Source organism: Varroa jacobsoni, unplaced genomic scaffold (assembly GCF_002532875.2).
Source record: "Varroa jacobsoni isolate VJ856 unplaced genomic scaffold, vjacob_1.0 scaffold_681, whole genome shotgun sequence".
Lineage (NCBI taxonomy): Eukaryota > Metazoa > Arthropoda > Arachnida > Mesostigmata > Varroidae > Varroa > Varroa jacobsoni.
Window position 1 is genome coordinate 64,991 of NW_019213583.1, and position 15,293 is coordinate 80,283.

At 40.8% G+C, this 15,293-nt stretch overlaps 1 protein-coding gene across 3 annotated transcripts in view; it reads left to right on the plus strand.

Moving 5' to 3' along the window:
• The window catches only part of LOC111262610 (uncharacterized), a 71,466-nt gene that overhangs the window by 53,738 nt on the left and 2,435 nt on the right, over positions 1–15,293 (plus strand). For 2 of the 3 annotated variants that reach the window (XM_022836990.2, XM_022836991.2), the window contains exon 2: positions 14,011–15,138. In XM_022836990.2, coding sequence (XP_022692725.1) covers positions 14,100–15,138 — 1,039 coding nt within the window. In that variant the 5' untranslated portion in view covers positions 14,011–14,099. Of the gene's footprint in view, positions 1–11,919; positions 12,004–14,010; positions 15,139–15,293 lie in introns of those variants that run through there. The other variant, XM_022836995.2, reaches the window with a different exon arrangement.

Sequence of the window (15,293 nt, forward strand, 5' to 3'; positions counted from 1 at the left end):
AAGGTTTCTTTCGGCAATATGGCAAATATTTGCATGTACCGTTGGGAATACGATTAACATAAGTTCAAAACCCCTGTTTCGAATGGCTAGAAGTGGACGACCCCCATCGTTTTGCATCGAGCCTCGGTCTTGTAAAAAGCGCATTAAGATGCATCAAGAGAAACAGAATTACCGATGTATTTATCGATGGACCGAAACACCTATTGCAGTAATTCGAATGGTCAGGCGGCACAGGCTGTGAAACAGGAAATCTTTAAATATTTTCTAATAAAAAGTTTTAACAGGAAGGAAATGATTTTATGGCCAGTGAATAATCCAAATGCTTTTCGCTTGATTTGGTCTGCTTCGATAGAACTGCTCGCAACCTTTATTTTAGGCCAACACACAAAAGATTTAAGAAAATCTCAAAGCTGTATTCATTGTGTGTCTATATATTCGATCAATCTAGGGATAAACGGAATGTAGAGTTCGATGGTTCTATCTTTAAAAATCTTATGAACTCTCTGTCCATCTGATATTAAAGGTAGTCTTGATTTTGCTGAAAAATACGAATGAACACTCAACGAGACGGGTAACCTTGGCTTTCTTTAGCTTTCCAAAATAAAATCTTCTATATTTTTGTTTATATATATAAAGCTCATTCTGAATCATTTAGTTTCTATTTTTGCCTAAAAAATTTCTATCTAATCAACCTGTTTTAATTGAACAAACGCTGCCTTGCGAATGATCGTAGTGTCCGATCGTTTGAAACTTAGATTATAAACCGGCATTATCCATGGGAAAATTGACGACAAGCGGGAAATTTTCAAACTCTTGTTCATCTCACTGTTGTCTGAGTCATATAAAATACGCGTTACCACACAATATATTGTTAAAATCCCACCATCCTAGCAAACATATAATACTAAACCATCCGACAAATCTTCTTCTATTTTTTTTTATAGCGTGATAAAGCCACCGCTGTCTCAGCCGACATCGCTGACACATAGATTTCATTAACTTTAAGTTTCAACATAATTTATTTTCGAGAGTAATAATTCAAGATCGGTTTCATGTATATTCGTGGTAACTAGCCTTCAGGGCGCCCAGTTAACGTAGCAATAGTTACGAGACTTCTGTAAAATCGCAAGTTCACGCGGTATGAACGAGTGACGAAGGATGTGGAAATATCACTCGAACAGCAGCACGAATCTATATCTTTCGATCGTCATAAAAATCTATAACATCCTTATACAGCTATAGCGTATATGGCCAATAGGACAACGATCGACATATTTATATACTCTCTCTATAAATAACTAGTTAGGCGCTAAAAAATGATCATCGATCTCAACAATGGATCTCTGATGCGGCTTCGTAACAGAAAAGTCCGTTTTGGAGATTATGAAATCATTATATTGACATGATCTTCACTTTGACCTGTTAACGAGATGTCAGTTTGCCTCGTGTATCATGTACGATATATCCAGAATCCACGTTTATGTGTACATTTCATACTGGCATATCGAAACTAAAAAAAAAACAGAATTATAACAATGCCATAAAAGGCACACGTAACAAAAACGTAGCGTACTGACACCATTCGGCGTACAGAATTTGGTGACCAATACAATGCAATCAGTGTCGTTCATCGATACGCTTCGGCCAACCCGTTGACAAGTAAACCATAATTAATAACGATTCCTTTGCTCGCATATTTTTATCAACGCTCCCGCTGGTCTTCGCACGCCCAAATGGCTATCTTTTTAACAAATCATCATGCCCAGCTATCAGCGTCCGGCTCTGCGTAGCTTCTTACGAATAACCACTTAAGCGTATCTAGATCGTCGCTCTCAGCTACGTGAATGGTGGTGCTCCGCAAGCTCCAGCAGTACAAACAATTCATTCAGGCATCACTGGCTTTTACCAGGTTTCACAGAGGCCAGATCCCGATTCTATACTTCGTTCGCTTTTCTTAGTAGCAATCAACGTCTCACTGGCAAAGCAATATCGGAGTTAAAGTTCGAGATCTACTCTAGCGCTTCCTTTTACACTGAGTCTTTTTACTCTGTACATATATCATATTGTATTGAACGGATGCCCGGCGCCACGCATCCACTAGCGGCATTGTCACGTATATAAGTATACTGTACACTGCGAGTATATCAAGTAGACGGACAGACTCACATCTGAATCATTTTGTACCTGTGAAAACGTGTATAGTGTCGCAACGAGTCATTCTAATGTAATTTGGGTAAATGTATTCGGATTTATCGGCTAGATCAGCATCCCAGCCAGTAGTCGTTGATATGCCTCCAACCATGAACGGTAGTGTAGTGCCAACGAACACGATTCCCTTTTCGTAGTTTTTTTGCACCGTTCATTCGTAGATAGACTGCTGCTTACTATTGTCGCACATGGAATGTAACCAGGGCGGCGGGCGGACCAATCCATTAGTCCCTACTGGGTCTCGCGTATTCACTATCGATCAAGGAGCTTCTTTAGGCCTTATCATTCGCTGTTCTTGTTCCTGTTCTCGTTGTTGTTGTTGTTGTTGTTGTTGATCGGAGGGACTGAGCGCCCATTGGCAGTAGTAGTCCGCTGCTTGCCCTTTCAGGCCATGATGATGATAATGCTGCCGTTGTTGCCATTACTGTTAAATGTCGCGTCTGACACGTAACAGCTGACAACTCGAGCGGTGGCTCGATAGGTGATTTGAGAACCAGACATCCACACCCTTTTTATTTACTGGATAGCTAAGGGTAAGAAGATTTTGTGTGATTTTTGTTACCGACGTGTCAGAGCTGCTGCTTCTTGCCGTGTCGATGGAAACCGTACACGTACATAGCCTTAAACGTCACGGTCTAAACAATAATATGTTCGTTATCAAAAGGGATTACTCTATATGGAGAATATTGGCTGGCTATTTTAGACATTGTGATCGTAAGCCTCTTTGCACATAAATGGTATACGCTTCCCAAAATCCATCAGATCAGTATATCGGCATGTTGTAAGGCAAGCAGAACTTTCCAGACTTAAATTTCGGCTAGTTTTATATCATTACGAAGATTACCTGAAGCACACATATCGTAGCTTGGGGATGAATATCTCAATTTATAAATGTTAGGTTATTTGTTGAAAGCTTGAATTGGTCCTTGGGGTTCGAGCCACCGAAATCAATGATACAGAACAATCGTCGAGTGTTACAATATAGACCAGATAGTCAGCTTTGCTCAATTAAAAATATTATTCTACAAGTATTAATTCGCAGATGAATCTTTCTTCCACGGAATTCCTTACTCACCTAATATTCCCGAGGTATGCGCCTTTAGTTAGTTTTATTTAGGCCGTTTTTCATCGACGAAAGTTTATAGGCTCGAGTCATTTAGCTAAGTATCGCATAAAGAACTTCCTGCGTGAGCTGTGTTATATATACACATACGTAACTGTATGATTACTGAAACCCCACCATCGCCCCAATTTACCATATCAAATTATTAGCAAATTAGAGATCTCGTGGCATTAGTTCTCCGTGGGGTTTCGTCGAGCTTCTAGTCGTAACTTCGCCGAAACCCGAAAACGTAAACATCATCTACACTCGGTAGTAACTGTGTTTTTGTTGCTTGCTGCATGAAAAAGAAGTTTGCGGTGTGATTTACAAGCCAACGGTATGTATTAGTGCCTGTGTCAATTTGCCAAACGCATTGACAGTTTAACAAAAGCGGCAATTCGATTCCAGTTTTTTTTGTTTGCTACGGTGTTCTTGCCATCATGCAGTTCCCATAGCTAAGGGGTCTTTCCTTTTCCATGTTAGCCCGCTTGTAGTCGGAATTATACGATAGCGTCACACGTATGCCTTTTCTAGCGTATCGTGTCACCCTCGCCGTGTGTTATAGGACGAGGAACCCAATATTTTGCGTTCGCACGAGAAAAGTTGATTCCGTCGTTTTCGTACTTTACTCCGAGTTCAGTTCTTCCACAGTATCGTCTTCGTATGACTCATGACCAACTAACAGAAGCCGGGGACCGGTCTCTATTCAGACGGAATCGGGCGTATATTTACGTTGTTTGGAAGAAGCACAATGCATAATGTCAGTGATATCAGAACACTGCGTAAGTGGGATATGTGGGCGGGCTCTAAGACCGTTTTTTTATCGTCTGCCATAATTATGAAGAAGGTCAGCACTGTTCGTCGTTGCGTCAATATAACTGAACAGGTTTTGACCGAACCGATTCCTGAAACGCTGAAGACCTTATACGAAGGAACCCAGATGTTTTAGCTATTGGAACTTCTGACCAATCCAGTAATATAATCTTAATAAAAACAAATCAACTAGGTAGCTCACGACGCTCTTATCGAAGTCAACGCCATCCTGTTAGGAGGGTTCAGCACAGCTGGTAATCTCAACAGTAGGGAAACTAACGGACCGATGCTATCAGTATAGAGTTGCAGTAGAAAATACGTTCATTGACTCAAGCTTCGAGAAGTCTCTATAAACTATTTTTTTTTTTTTTTTTATCTATCGACTTTACTAGCAGCACTCGGTGATTTCGTAAAATCAACCTAACTACAGTTGTGTCGTCATGGTATTTTGTCTGGGGTTGACGCTTTTTAGCTGGTACAAAGCGAAACTTCCGTCGTCGTTATTCCATCCACAGTGGCGTAATCTGTCAGCAAATACTAGATTTATTCATCAAGTTTATTTGGACGAAATAAATTGGTCTCAATTTTTTCAGCTCTTGAATAGGCCTCTTGTTTTCGTGTCATCTCTCGTAGGTTACCAGCGTTCGAAAAACATATTCATCACTGGCGTTAATAACGCGACGGCACTCTCCATGACAGCATGTCGCTTGTAAACTATGATTAGATAAAAATCGTTACCTAAAATAATAGCGTTTTATATTATTTGAAATAACGAAACACCCATACATTGCTGTACCGAGATGGTATAGGCCCAATCGTTGCCCCCCTCTGTTTCCTCTCTTCGTTACTTATCCTGATCGGTTTGGATCTGATGAGTTAAGACGTACATCATGTCAGAATGGAATTATATCTATTTACTCATTCATTTGTCCTCTGCTGTTGTTAGCAACAGCAACAACAGCAGCAGCAGCAGCAGCAGCAGCCAGCCGTGATATGATTGCTACACAGGATGTATCACTGCTAATTAGCGAGCTTCAGTTGAGAACAAAGTTAAAAACATCTTTTGATAAAATCAAATGCGTACCAGGATCAGTCTAAGGCTGCGTCGCATTAGTTTGTTGACAATCAGTGACGGCAGAAAAAAAGTCGAAAAGAACGACAGAAAGAACTGCTTCGAAAAATGTCGACTATTTGAAAGTGCTTTATGAATGAGGTATCAGAGAAAAATCTAATCCAAATTACCACATAATTTGTTACATTATGCACGGAAAATTACTAAACAATGTTTCAGCAACAGTTGATCAGTGTACGCTTACAGCTGTTGCTTTCACGGGAGCAATGGGGAGTAGTGGAAGCAGCTGGTACTCCTGGAGGATACGAAAGCATGTCTGAATGATTAACGTTATAGTATTTGTGCATACGTAATAGATTCAAATTTGTTCTCACGGGGGTACACAGTGCTACGTTGCATTTCAATATTCGTGATCGTTTGTGAGCTGGAACTTACGAGTCTCTCTGGAACATCAAATAAGTTAAAAATAGAGTAGCGTCTACAAAAACGTTTTTGCGTTCGTCACACTTATTGGCTTCTTTTCTATTTTTCTTGATGATCTATATTCATAGCCTGTTCGATTACATACCGTATTTACGTTACTCTAAGTTTCCAATGCTCTGCCTGCATCTGAGAAGCTGTCCTCCAGTATAGAATAAGCTGTCAAGTCCAATTGAGTGCATGTATATTTATGTAATAGAAAATCACAATCTTTTTGCCTACACGCTTGAAATAAATCTGAATTCTACATTATTTATCACTGTTTTACTTTTTTTTTTTTTTTTTTTCTCTTTTTCATTGCAATAACCCGCTGCCGCTAGGATCACGTTCGAGCTTCTATTCTGTAGGTCAATTGTTTTCGATTCAAAATTGATCTTTTCACTACCGTCAGCGGCGATCCATCCGTTATGGGCTCAACGGTCCCTGGTGTTTTCTGCTATGTAATTTTATTGTGGTTTTTGCGTTCATGTCATGCACACATATATGCGTACGTATGTTATACGTCTGCGTCCCGGTAATGGCGTCCTCAATGTGCGGTCTTTCGTCTTTTAACGAACGAAGAACGTCTGAATATATTCTTCACATAGATGATGCAACTTGTTAACACTGTATTTTCTTAAGCTATTCGCTAGTGAAGTATTCATGTTGACGTAATAGTCAGAAATTCGTTTCTGGAACCATCGCTGTTATCTATGTAGATAATAACCGTATGATCGTTTGTTACATCTTATAGGGTTAGTACCCATATACCCCCCCCCCCCCCCCGGCCTTGAATATCTGCACAGTGAGAATACACGACAAAGTATATACGAGTGGAAGCAATACCTGATATGACCCATTTTTCTCTCTCGCAAACTGCCTCTTGCTCTAATCGTCATTATGGATCCATTCCTAAATATTGCTAGTAGAAATAAAGTTTCTATATATATATATATATATATATATATATTATTTTACAACTACCTGAACTCGGTCTTGAGAGTAACCTGTTGCACATCGAGTGGTTTGCCCTGCGTTCGATACCGTAACAATGGCACGCAGTTCGTGTGTGCATCCACTTCCTGAACACTGCGTTGGTGACAACTTTCCAATGAGTTGTCAGCCAAGTAAATGGCAAGCTTTACTTGACACAAGTTTGTGTAGCAAATAACCGAGTGTTCCTGGTGCTTGTGGAACGCAGAGTGCGTCGTAATCGTGCATTTTATGGCGTCGTTAACTTTGACCCGCGTCCTGGGAACTCTTGACCCTAAATAGGTATCGAAATATTTCAAAGATGCGAGAAAAAGTTTGTATCAAATGCTATCGCATCAAGTTTAGACCTAACTATTCCTGTTTTACCTACAACTGAAGACCTAGCCATCCGAAGCATCAGGTTAGCAACGTTTTGCATATATTCATTTTGGATCGTTTACAGTTGCCTCTAGCGCGTATTGATCTAATCCCAAAACTGGTAGGAATAATTGATGACAGCTCGAAATATTAATAATCTGTCTGATGCTTTGCGGCAATAAACATGTGAATCCTCTGATAAAGGTCTTTGCGAAGATTTACTCTTCTACTAGGGCTGTTCCGGTCACTTCCGATGACGCCATTTTGCCATTAGAAAGCGTATCATCATTGATTATTATTGACTGAATTAATAACGGACAATAATTTAAATCAAACACGAATCTGACCCTGTTATTACCTAAAAACAAACCCTATCGTTGCCAATTGGCAGATAATGAGGTAAGAAATAATGTAGCTTACCTGCATCATGCCGCCCCCCCCCCCCCCCCCGGCTCTCTTGCAGACACAACGACTCGTCATGGACTTCGCCAGTAATTTTCATAGAACCTTCCCACCGTATACGTCAAATAACATACCACTCCTTACCGTTTTTTGCGTCATTAGATGTAGGCGCACAGAAATCTCTAGTTCAAAACTAAATGTTGCTTGCAAATAGTAAATGATATAGAAACTTTAGTTCTGATTTATCGTCGATCCTGTCGCCCACCAACAAAAAAAAAGATGGACCCAATCACGTGCATACGTGAACTTGTATTGTATGGTTCAGTCGCGTTTAGTCGTAACGGATCCATCCCCAATGCACGCATTTGTTTGTAGCACACTTTCAGTCCTCCGTTATAGCGATCACCAGAAACACGAACTAGCAGACTATGTCGCCATGCACTAATATCACCTCACGTGTTGTTAATATAAATAGTGGTACTCGTCGGTACCATGTCCCTCCTGGGAATACGTTTAAATAGAAGAAATTCTGTAAGAACACCCGTCAACTCGAGTTCCCTCCGAAAGTTGCGGAATTTCGAAAGCTAGCGCTGTTACTGTTATTATTTTCGTTATTATTACTATCGCTCAAATGAAACTTTTTCGAGACCCCGCATTGCAAAAAAAAGCAAAGGGCGACAATTGCCAATTATGGCACTGAGGACGTCCCCACTAGCATAAGCGGAGTATTGCCCCATAGAACTACGACAAAAACAACGGCTTGTATACAAATAAAGTAGTATAGTGGCGTGGGAATAATCATGTTCTCATTGCCCCTTTTTTTCTCCTTTCCGAAGAGGGCAATTAAACTATGGATGAATTTTGTATCTGTAGATGTGCTGAGAAACCGCGTAAACATGGCTGTGGTATGCGTAGTTATCTAGACCCATTTCTGATTCGCACCGAGTAACAGTTGACACTTTTGGGCTTCCGAATCGGTACTCGGATTTTTTTCGTACTATATAATTTCTTCTTAATGTTATACATATGCATAATTGTTGAGATTCTCTTGTGATATGGCATTTTGTACAATTTTAGATTATGTTCATTGTTTATGATACGTATTTGGCGATAGACTACATCCTTGCTGGACGTGTATTATTTGGTTGTGATTGTGTTGGATAACACCGCTCACTTTGGTAATAAAGATAACATGTGCTTTATCGTGTTAGTTTGATAACCTGGCATTATTTCGAATTTCTAAGTTTCAGCAGGTAAATAACGAACATAAAGTTAAGTCGCATCAAGCATACGGAAATGACCCTAGAATTGTTCGCCTTAGGTATATGGAAAAGTACAGATAATGGAGAAAGGTTTTTATCGAGGAACCTTTTGGGCTTGGGCATTTTGTTCATAAGTCATAAATGGCAGTGAGATCAAAAGTGTCGGTCATTTTTTTCATGATCGTTAATTAGATTGCTTCTATGGTAGTAACAAAAATTTACTGTCAGAAAGGCACAATCTATGACAAACAAGGTGCGGTGTATAGCATGAATAATGTACGAGATCGTCGCAGACGTCTGCTACGACGCGGTTCGTACGCGGACATTTCGAATTTTTCGTGGGCGTCGAAGCTTCGACGCTCATACCTTGACGTTCGTCATAGTGGAATATCTTGCTTATAGAATTTTATTACCTAAAGTAGTTTCGTCGCCAAAACTTCATTGAACGTTCCCTTGGAGTCTTTAAAATGCTACTTAATTGCGTCAAGCGGACAACCGTTCCATCCCACTTCGGTTACGATGTTCCTATGCGCAGTCCACTCAGACGCCAAGAATACGGTTTTACATGTGAGCCTTAGTTGTAGAATTGATTCGTCACCATGTTCGTTTTTTGGATCTTTGAAACACATGTGTAAATAACCCAACAGCTTAAATTTGTACCTCTATGTAGACTGCCTATAGTTTCGACAAGTGACAACAAGAAGGTTAATGGCAACCTTTGTAGTAGTGCCAATTGAATGCAACATACCTGGTTGTTGATATGAATCATACCAATACATTATAACATTCATCCATTCAACACCAAAATCGCATACTTTACGACAAGCGTCAACTTTATAGTAAATTCAACTATTATCGGGTGTCTCGCATCACTTGGCTTCCATACGTCTTACTTAGTTGAAACCTTCACTGATCATCATTGGAGGTCACCATAGTGGCTGACAAATGACCGAATCACTGTTTCTACATATAGTAGCCAGGACGAGGATGAAGCAGAACTAGAATACAGTTAAAAGATTTTCTATTTTTCATATTCTATATCTCGTTTCTATCTATGGCAGCGTAAGGAAACGCTCCTAAGCAGCTACAAGGGCAGCAAAAAGTTAACCATTAAGTCTATTGTGTTTAATATTAGTCCTAACACAATTATAAATGTTCATAGGTGCAAAGAATAGTGCGTTGGCAGTTATGTAAGGGTTTCTATAATGGCTGCTGTGGTGGCGGGGCTTTGGAAATACGCGACGAGACTCTAAGCGGTGGGCGGCAAAATAGGGGCATTTGATATCTAGCTGCTTCTACATTGCGCTTCTATGCGATTTTATTACATCGTCATCGTTGCCACCATGGACCTACAATACGAATATGGTACAAATTACAATAATACCATGGGGCACAATACTGCTGTGACCGAGTTTCAGCCAATACCTGCTACTGCTTTATGGACGCTGAGTCCTAAAGTGTTTTGTTTGCAGAAAGCATACGTTTCTGTTGTTGAAAGGTTAACTTCTATAGAGAACACTGACCGCTTGTTGTACATCGGAAGGCGAAACAAACGGCTTTCGTAGTGTACAGATAGCAACATTGTACGTATGTGCAGTGTACATATTGTACACATACACTGGGCGATTGCTGCACGTCCACTTGTAATCTAACATATTGGGCTTAACCTTTGTTGCTACGTAAAATTTACTCGAAGTAAATTGCAGATAAGAGATTGAACAGATGACCCTTTGATTCAGAACTTCGATGAACGACTTGGTTGTGCTAAATGTATAGGAACTGCTAGATGATGGAGACTATTTTTAACTTATCGTGAAATATTCTAACTGTTATGTTACTTAGTTACAATGATACTTAGTGCACCCATCGAGAAGGGAATATTTTTGGGTCAAGTGTGCAAACTCTAGTGAGTTGTATATCATTTGCATATGGAAATTACCTCCCTACCATACCTAAATAAGATGGCTAGCTTTCTGTTCATTCTAGCTAGCTAGCTAGCTAGCTAGCTAGTATTCGATTGTAGTGAAAACGTCCTGCAAGCGAAATTTATCTACTTTATCGTTACTATTTAAATGTATAGTTATCAACACCATTTTTCTTTGAGCAGAAACATTACACGAGGTAAAAATAGTATAAATTATAGAAATATGGAATAAGACATAAAAGTCAGTGTCTAGGTGGCACAGTTGTACAAAGATTCGTCGAGACATACGCATCTATTCATATGTAGATGTTAATTGCGACGCAAGACGCTCGCTATTTTCGACCGAGTCGTTTTAAGTTCAGTGGCTATTGTTAATCTTCCCGTTCACGTCTTCCACTAGGCCGATTTAGAAGATCGATGCGGACTCCTGTCATTTTTCCTTTTCGATTTTCTTCTAAACAAGAAATGGACTAAGTAGAAAAGGAATCGTCGTGCATAACTTACGGTAACTGAAAATGCGATTCGAAATGGCGTACGTTGATGATACCTCGGCCCTGATTTAACACCAATAACAACGATACCTCGTTTGCCTACTGCGTGCCGCCGATAAGTTGTAGTTCTTCAGTTATTTGGCTATCGCCATTTCAAAACATCATTTCATCCTCCCCCCCCCCCCTTCACAGTCTGTTATTTTATGGTGCGTAGATGTTTTCCAATTATTGCCACTCCCAGCGAGTGACTAGTGAGTTGGCTACCAATACAAGCAGTCAGTTTATGAATCGGCCTTTGATCGCTTTCCTGTCGTCTACCGTCCCCGGCGTCCATATTATTATACATCTGGACACGTCTCTTGCTTCCTTAATCCTTCTTTTCCCCTCCCCCCCTAAGAAAAAATATTGTTATTATCAGCTACTTGTTTTTTCACAACGCAACTCCTTTCCTAACCATCCTACCGCTACTCCCCTTCAAGCGTTTCTATAGATTGGTGCGCCGGTTCTAACTTCTATTAGTATTTTCTTTTCTTCAAGACTATATATATATATGTGTGCAATCAACGAAAGAATGAACGATGAGGCCAACAAGGCGTATTTTGTTACCTGGCACGCGTGAAAATTGCTATATGATTGATGCATTTTGTCGATTTACGCCAAGACAGAGAAAGGATACTGGAGGGAACAGCGACGATGGGGGGCCGTTAGCGTTGTTTTCGTGCGACAGTTCTGTCTAGCTCTGCTTGGCCTCGCCAGGGAGATGACTCCCGGTCAGCCCTACTGCAATATATGAGTAGTTTTGTAATGCCTGAATGTGTTTGGCTCGGCTTTGTATTCGACGCCTGCTTGCTACAATGGAACTTGTCCTTATTCTCAGATCACTGTGCCTATTGTGTCCCATACGTGTATTTTATCGAAGCGTGAGTCCACTTACGTTTGATTGCACGTACGATCGCTATTGATTTACGTGCACGTGTTGTATATGTGCTTAGATTTTAAGTAGAAGCGAGAGTGAAATCGAGCAATGGCAAAGATGTGTCTATAGGTGTGCCATTATCGTTGCTAACGCTATTCTCGTCTATTATACCGCCGTTTAGTCCCATCGTAAAATCTAGCTATGCAGTAGAAAGTATCGATTTTTGGAAACATACAACATTTAATGCGCTATATTCTGAATTGGAAAAAAAATTGTGTGTCATTAGTTACCTTTTACCTTGGTAGGTTTATTATTGAGTCGTCTGCAAATGATAGCGAGTTCATCTTCCGCACTACGTAGGATAGGGTCGGGTATATCTTGTTCGTGGTATCTTGCCATCATAGTGAAACGACTGTGTTCTGGGCCCATTAATTGGGCCAGCTTATTTAGACGAGCCTCTTTTAGGTCTGAAATTTAAAACATCGTTTACACAATCATATGTAGGCAGCGTACTGTATAAAGGCCTTGATATCAAACGTCGTTTCTTTGCTCTAGTTGACTCATCATACCTCGGCCCTAAGCGTAAAACGAAAAGAATAAACGGATACGGTGATTGGCAATCTTTATAAGCAACTTTACAAATGGCAAGCGTATTCATCTTAGTTAAAATTAAAACCTACATTATTACCTTGTTTCTAGAAAATGCGTGCGACGCCGTGGCCATGGGCAACAGGTTTTGTTGTCTAATAATAATAATCACAGGATTTTTTCAAGGAACTAGCCGGACTGGTTGTCAGGACAAAGCAACATTTTGTTAGAGCTAAGAACCTAAACATACGTTTGGTACACAAGAAATATCATACATATATTTTTCTTAAAATTCCTTTGAGTTTTCTCAGAACGCTCATCCATAAAATGTGTGTGGGTTTCGTATGTAAGTCTTGCGTAATTATATGAAACGGCATCAACGAAACGCGGCCCTTGCGGTTGAGGACGCCAAAAAAAATATTACGATTCTGAAGTTCATACAGTTTACGACCAATTGAATGAAAATTAAAACGTTTTCATTCGGAGCAGTGACACAAAATAGACGATTTTCAATTGATGGATGCCTACGCTTAGGTCGCCGCGCCCGACCACTGCGACCCTGCAATACCAAATGAAATGGCATCATCTGCAGCTTTGTACTAGTGGTAACAATTACCATATTCTCGTACAATTACGGGTATCGATTTACTATATAGTATACCATTTTGTCAACTTAGCACCTGGCAGCGTTTTGTTTTGCTGATTAATTATATCGGTCACTGCTGCCCTTTGCTCATATATACTAACGATTATTATCAACGAGTATTGTTTTCTATAAATGCCTATTTTTATGCCACTAGGTAAAATTGTCTGTTAGCAAATAGCTATTTCTATAATCGGCGATGCCATCTCACACTACGCAGACGTATGGACCAAAGGGGGTCTATTTTTCTATAACACCGTGCTGAACGATATTGAGCAGATCGACGGTAAACTTCTATAAAGCATTCGTCACTGCGTCTAGACGTAAACTGTTGTTTTCGGGAGATCTGACCGATCGTGTAATCCCGCTAACGTGTGGATTAGCACAGATTCACATGTTCAGATATTTTCTATTCTAGACTTCTTGCCATACTTGAAAAAAAATATGGTTTAACTATGTGTGTCTGTTTGTTTAGTTGATTAGTTTGAGCAGATCCTCAATGTCTCAGGTAATTTATGCTAGATAGATGTGACGGTTGGTAGCCGCGTCTCCACCCCTCTTGCGTGCATTAGTCAACGCATTAGTCCAGATTTCAATACTTCCGTAGTAGTATTTAGAACGACACCAAAATATACACAAAATAATTAGAAAATGAACTTCAAACGTTTTCCTAAAGCAAATATTCATCAGATAGAGTACACCTGTTGTGTCCTTGACCCAGCTATTTAACCCACTTTAAGCAAACGAATTCACTCTTACTGTTTCACTATATTTTTCCAGGCATGACATCCCGTACGGTCTAAGTATACGCACCCATCGAAGCCAGTTGGCCACTACCACGGACTCCGGTCCGGCAAGAAGCAGACACGATGAGGCATTTTCCGCCAACCTCGCTTCCTCTACGGGCCTTTATTCTTTGTTCTACCCTTCTAGTATTAACTGGCGTAGAAGCCCAGACAACTCCAGATCAGCCCGAAGGTAGGCCTAAATATCAGCGCGCACTAACCGATCTAGTCCCGGCAAATCTCATCACCGTCTTGGACAAATATCACCGTCCGATCACCAATAATTATGTGCCCGAGCCTACCAAGCAGAAATTAACGAAGGCTGAGATTTTAGCTCGCTTTACTACTCAGCGAACTACATCAAGTACGACTACGACAACAAGTACGACAACAACGACGACAACCACCCGCAAGCCATCAACATTTATCACTTCATTCCCTGGCGGGACCTCACAGTCTGTCGAGAGCGGCACCGACCCTCCGTTCCGAATCCTGTTCATCCAGAGCACAACACCATCGCCACTGCCTGGTAGCGGCCAGACGGAATTGACCACACCTGCGTTCTTCAGCCATATTGTTACGCAAACGACAAAAACCGTAACGGTCATTGAGGATGGCCAGGAGCAGACGGAAACTGTCGGTTCGTCATCGTCAATTGGTACAAGCGAATCCAGCGCCGCAGCCCAATCGGCCAGCACAAATCCGGTCAGCTTTAACCCGGTTTTCATCTACAGAAATCATCGTTTTACCAGCGATGCGCCCAATCCGGTTGTGAACGTTGTAAGCACAGTAGTAACGAGCGACAGCGAAGTGGCAAAGAAACAGACGGCTCCAGTTATACACTCGCAGGCTGAAAACGCTACGATGCAGGTGCCTTTAGCTAGAAGTACGGTTCGCCCGAGAAGGAAGGTGATCAAGATCAGGAATCGTAAAGTGAAGAACGAGGGATATCAAGTAAAAGACGATAAGGTAACAATATCCACTGTTCCCAAAGAGGAAGAGACCACCGAAGCTCCCAGATCGGCCGATAATGACGAAGAGATCAAGGAACTTACAACAGTCAAGGAGATAAAGCCCCAGCCACTCGAAACAGAGAGGCCTATAGGACTCAATCGACGGCTAAGTATGATGCGATGAAATGCAATCCGAATGGGTCGATTGAAAGACGTGTATTAAACTCCATCACAAATAGCTTCGCTTTTTTTACAATGTTGTCTGCCTCTAGATAACAACCTTTTTAAACTGTGTTTTATGATGCCTTGCTTTCTAGCGACGACT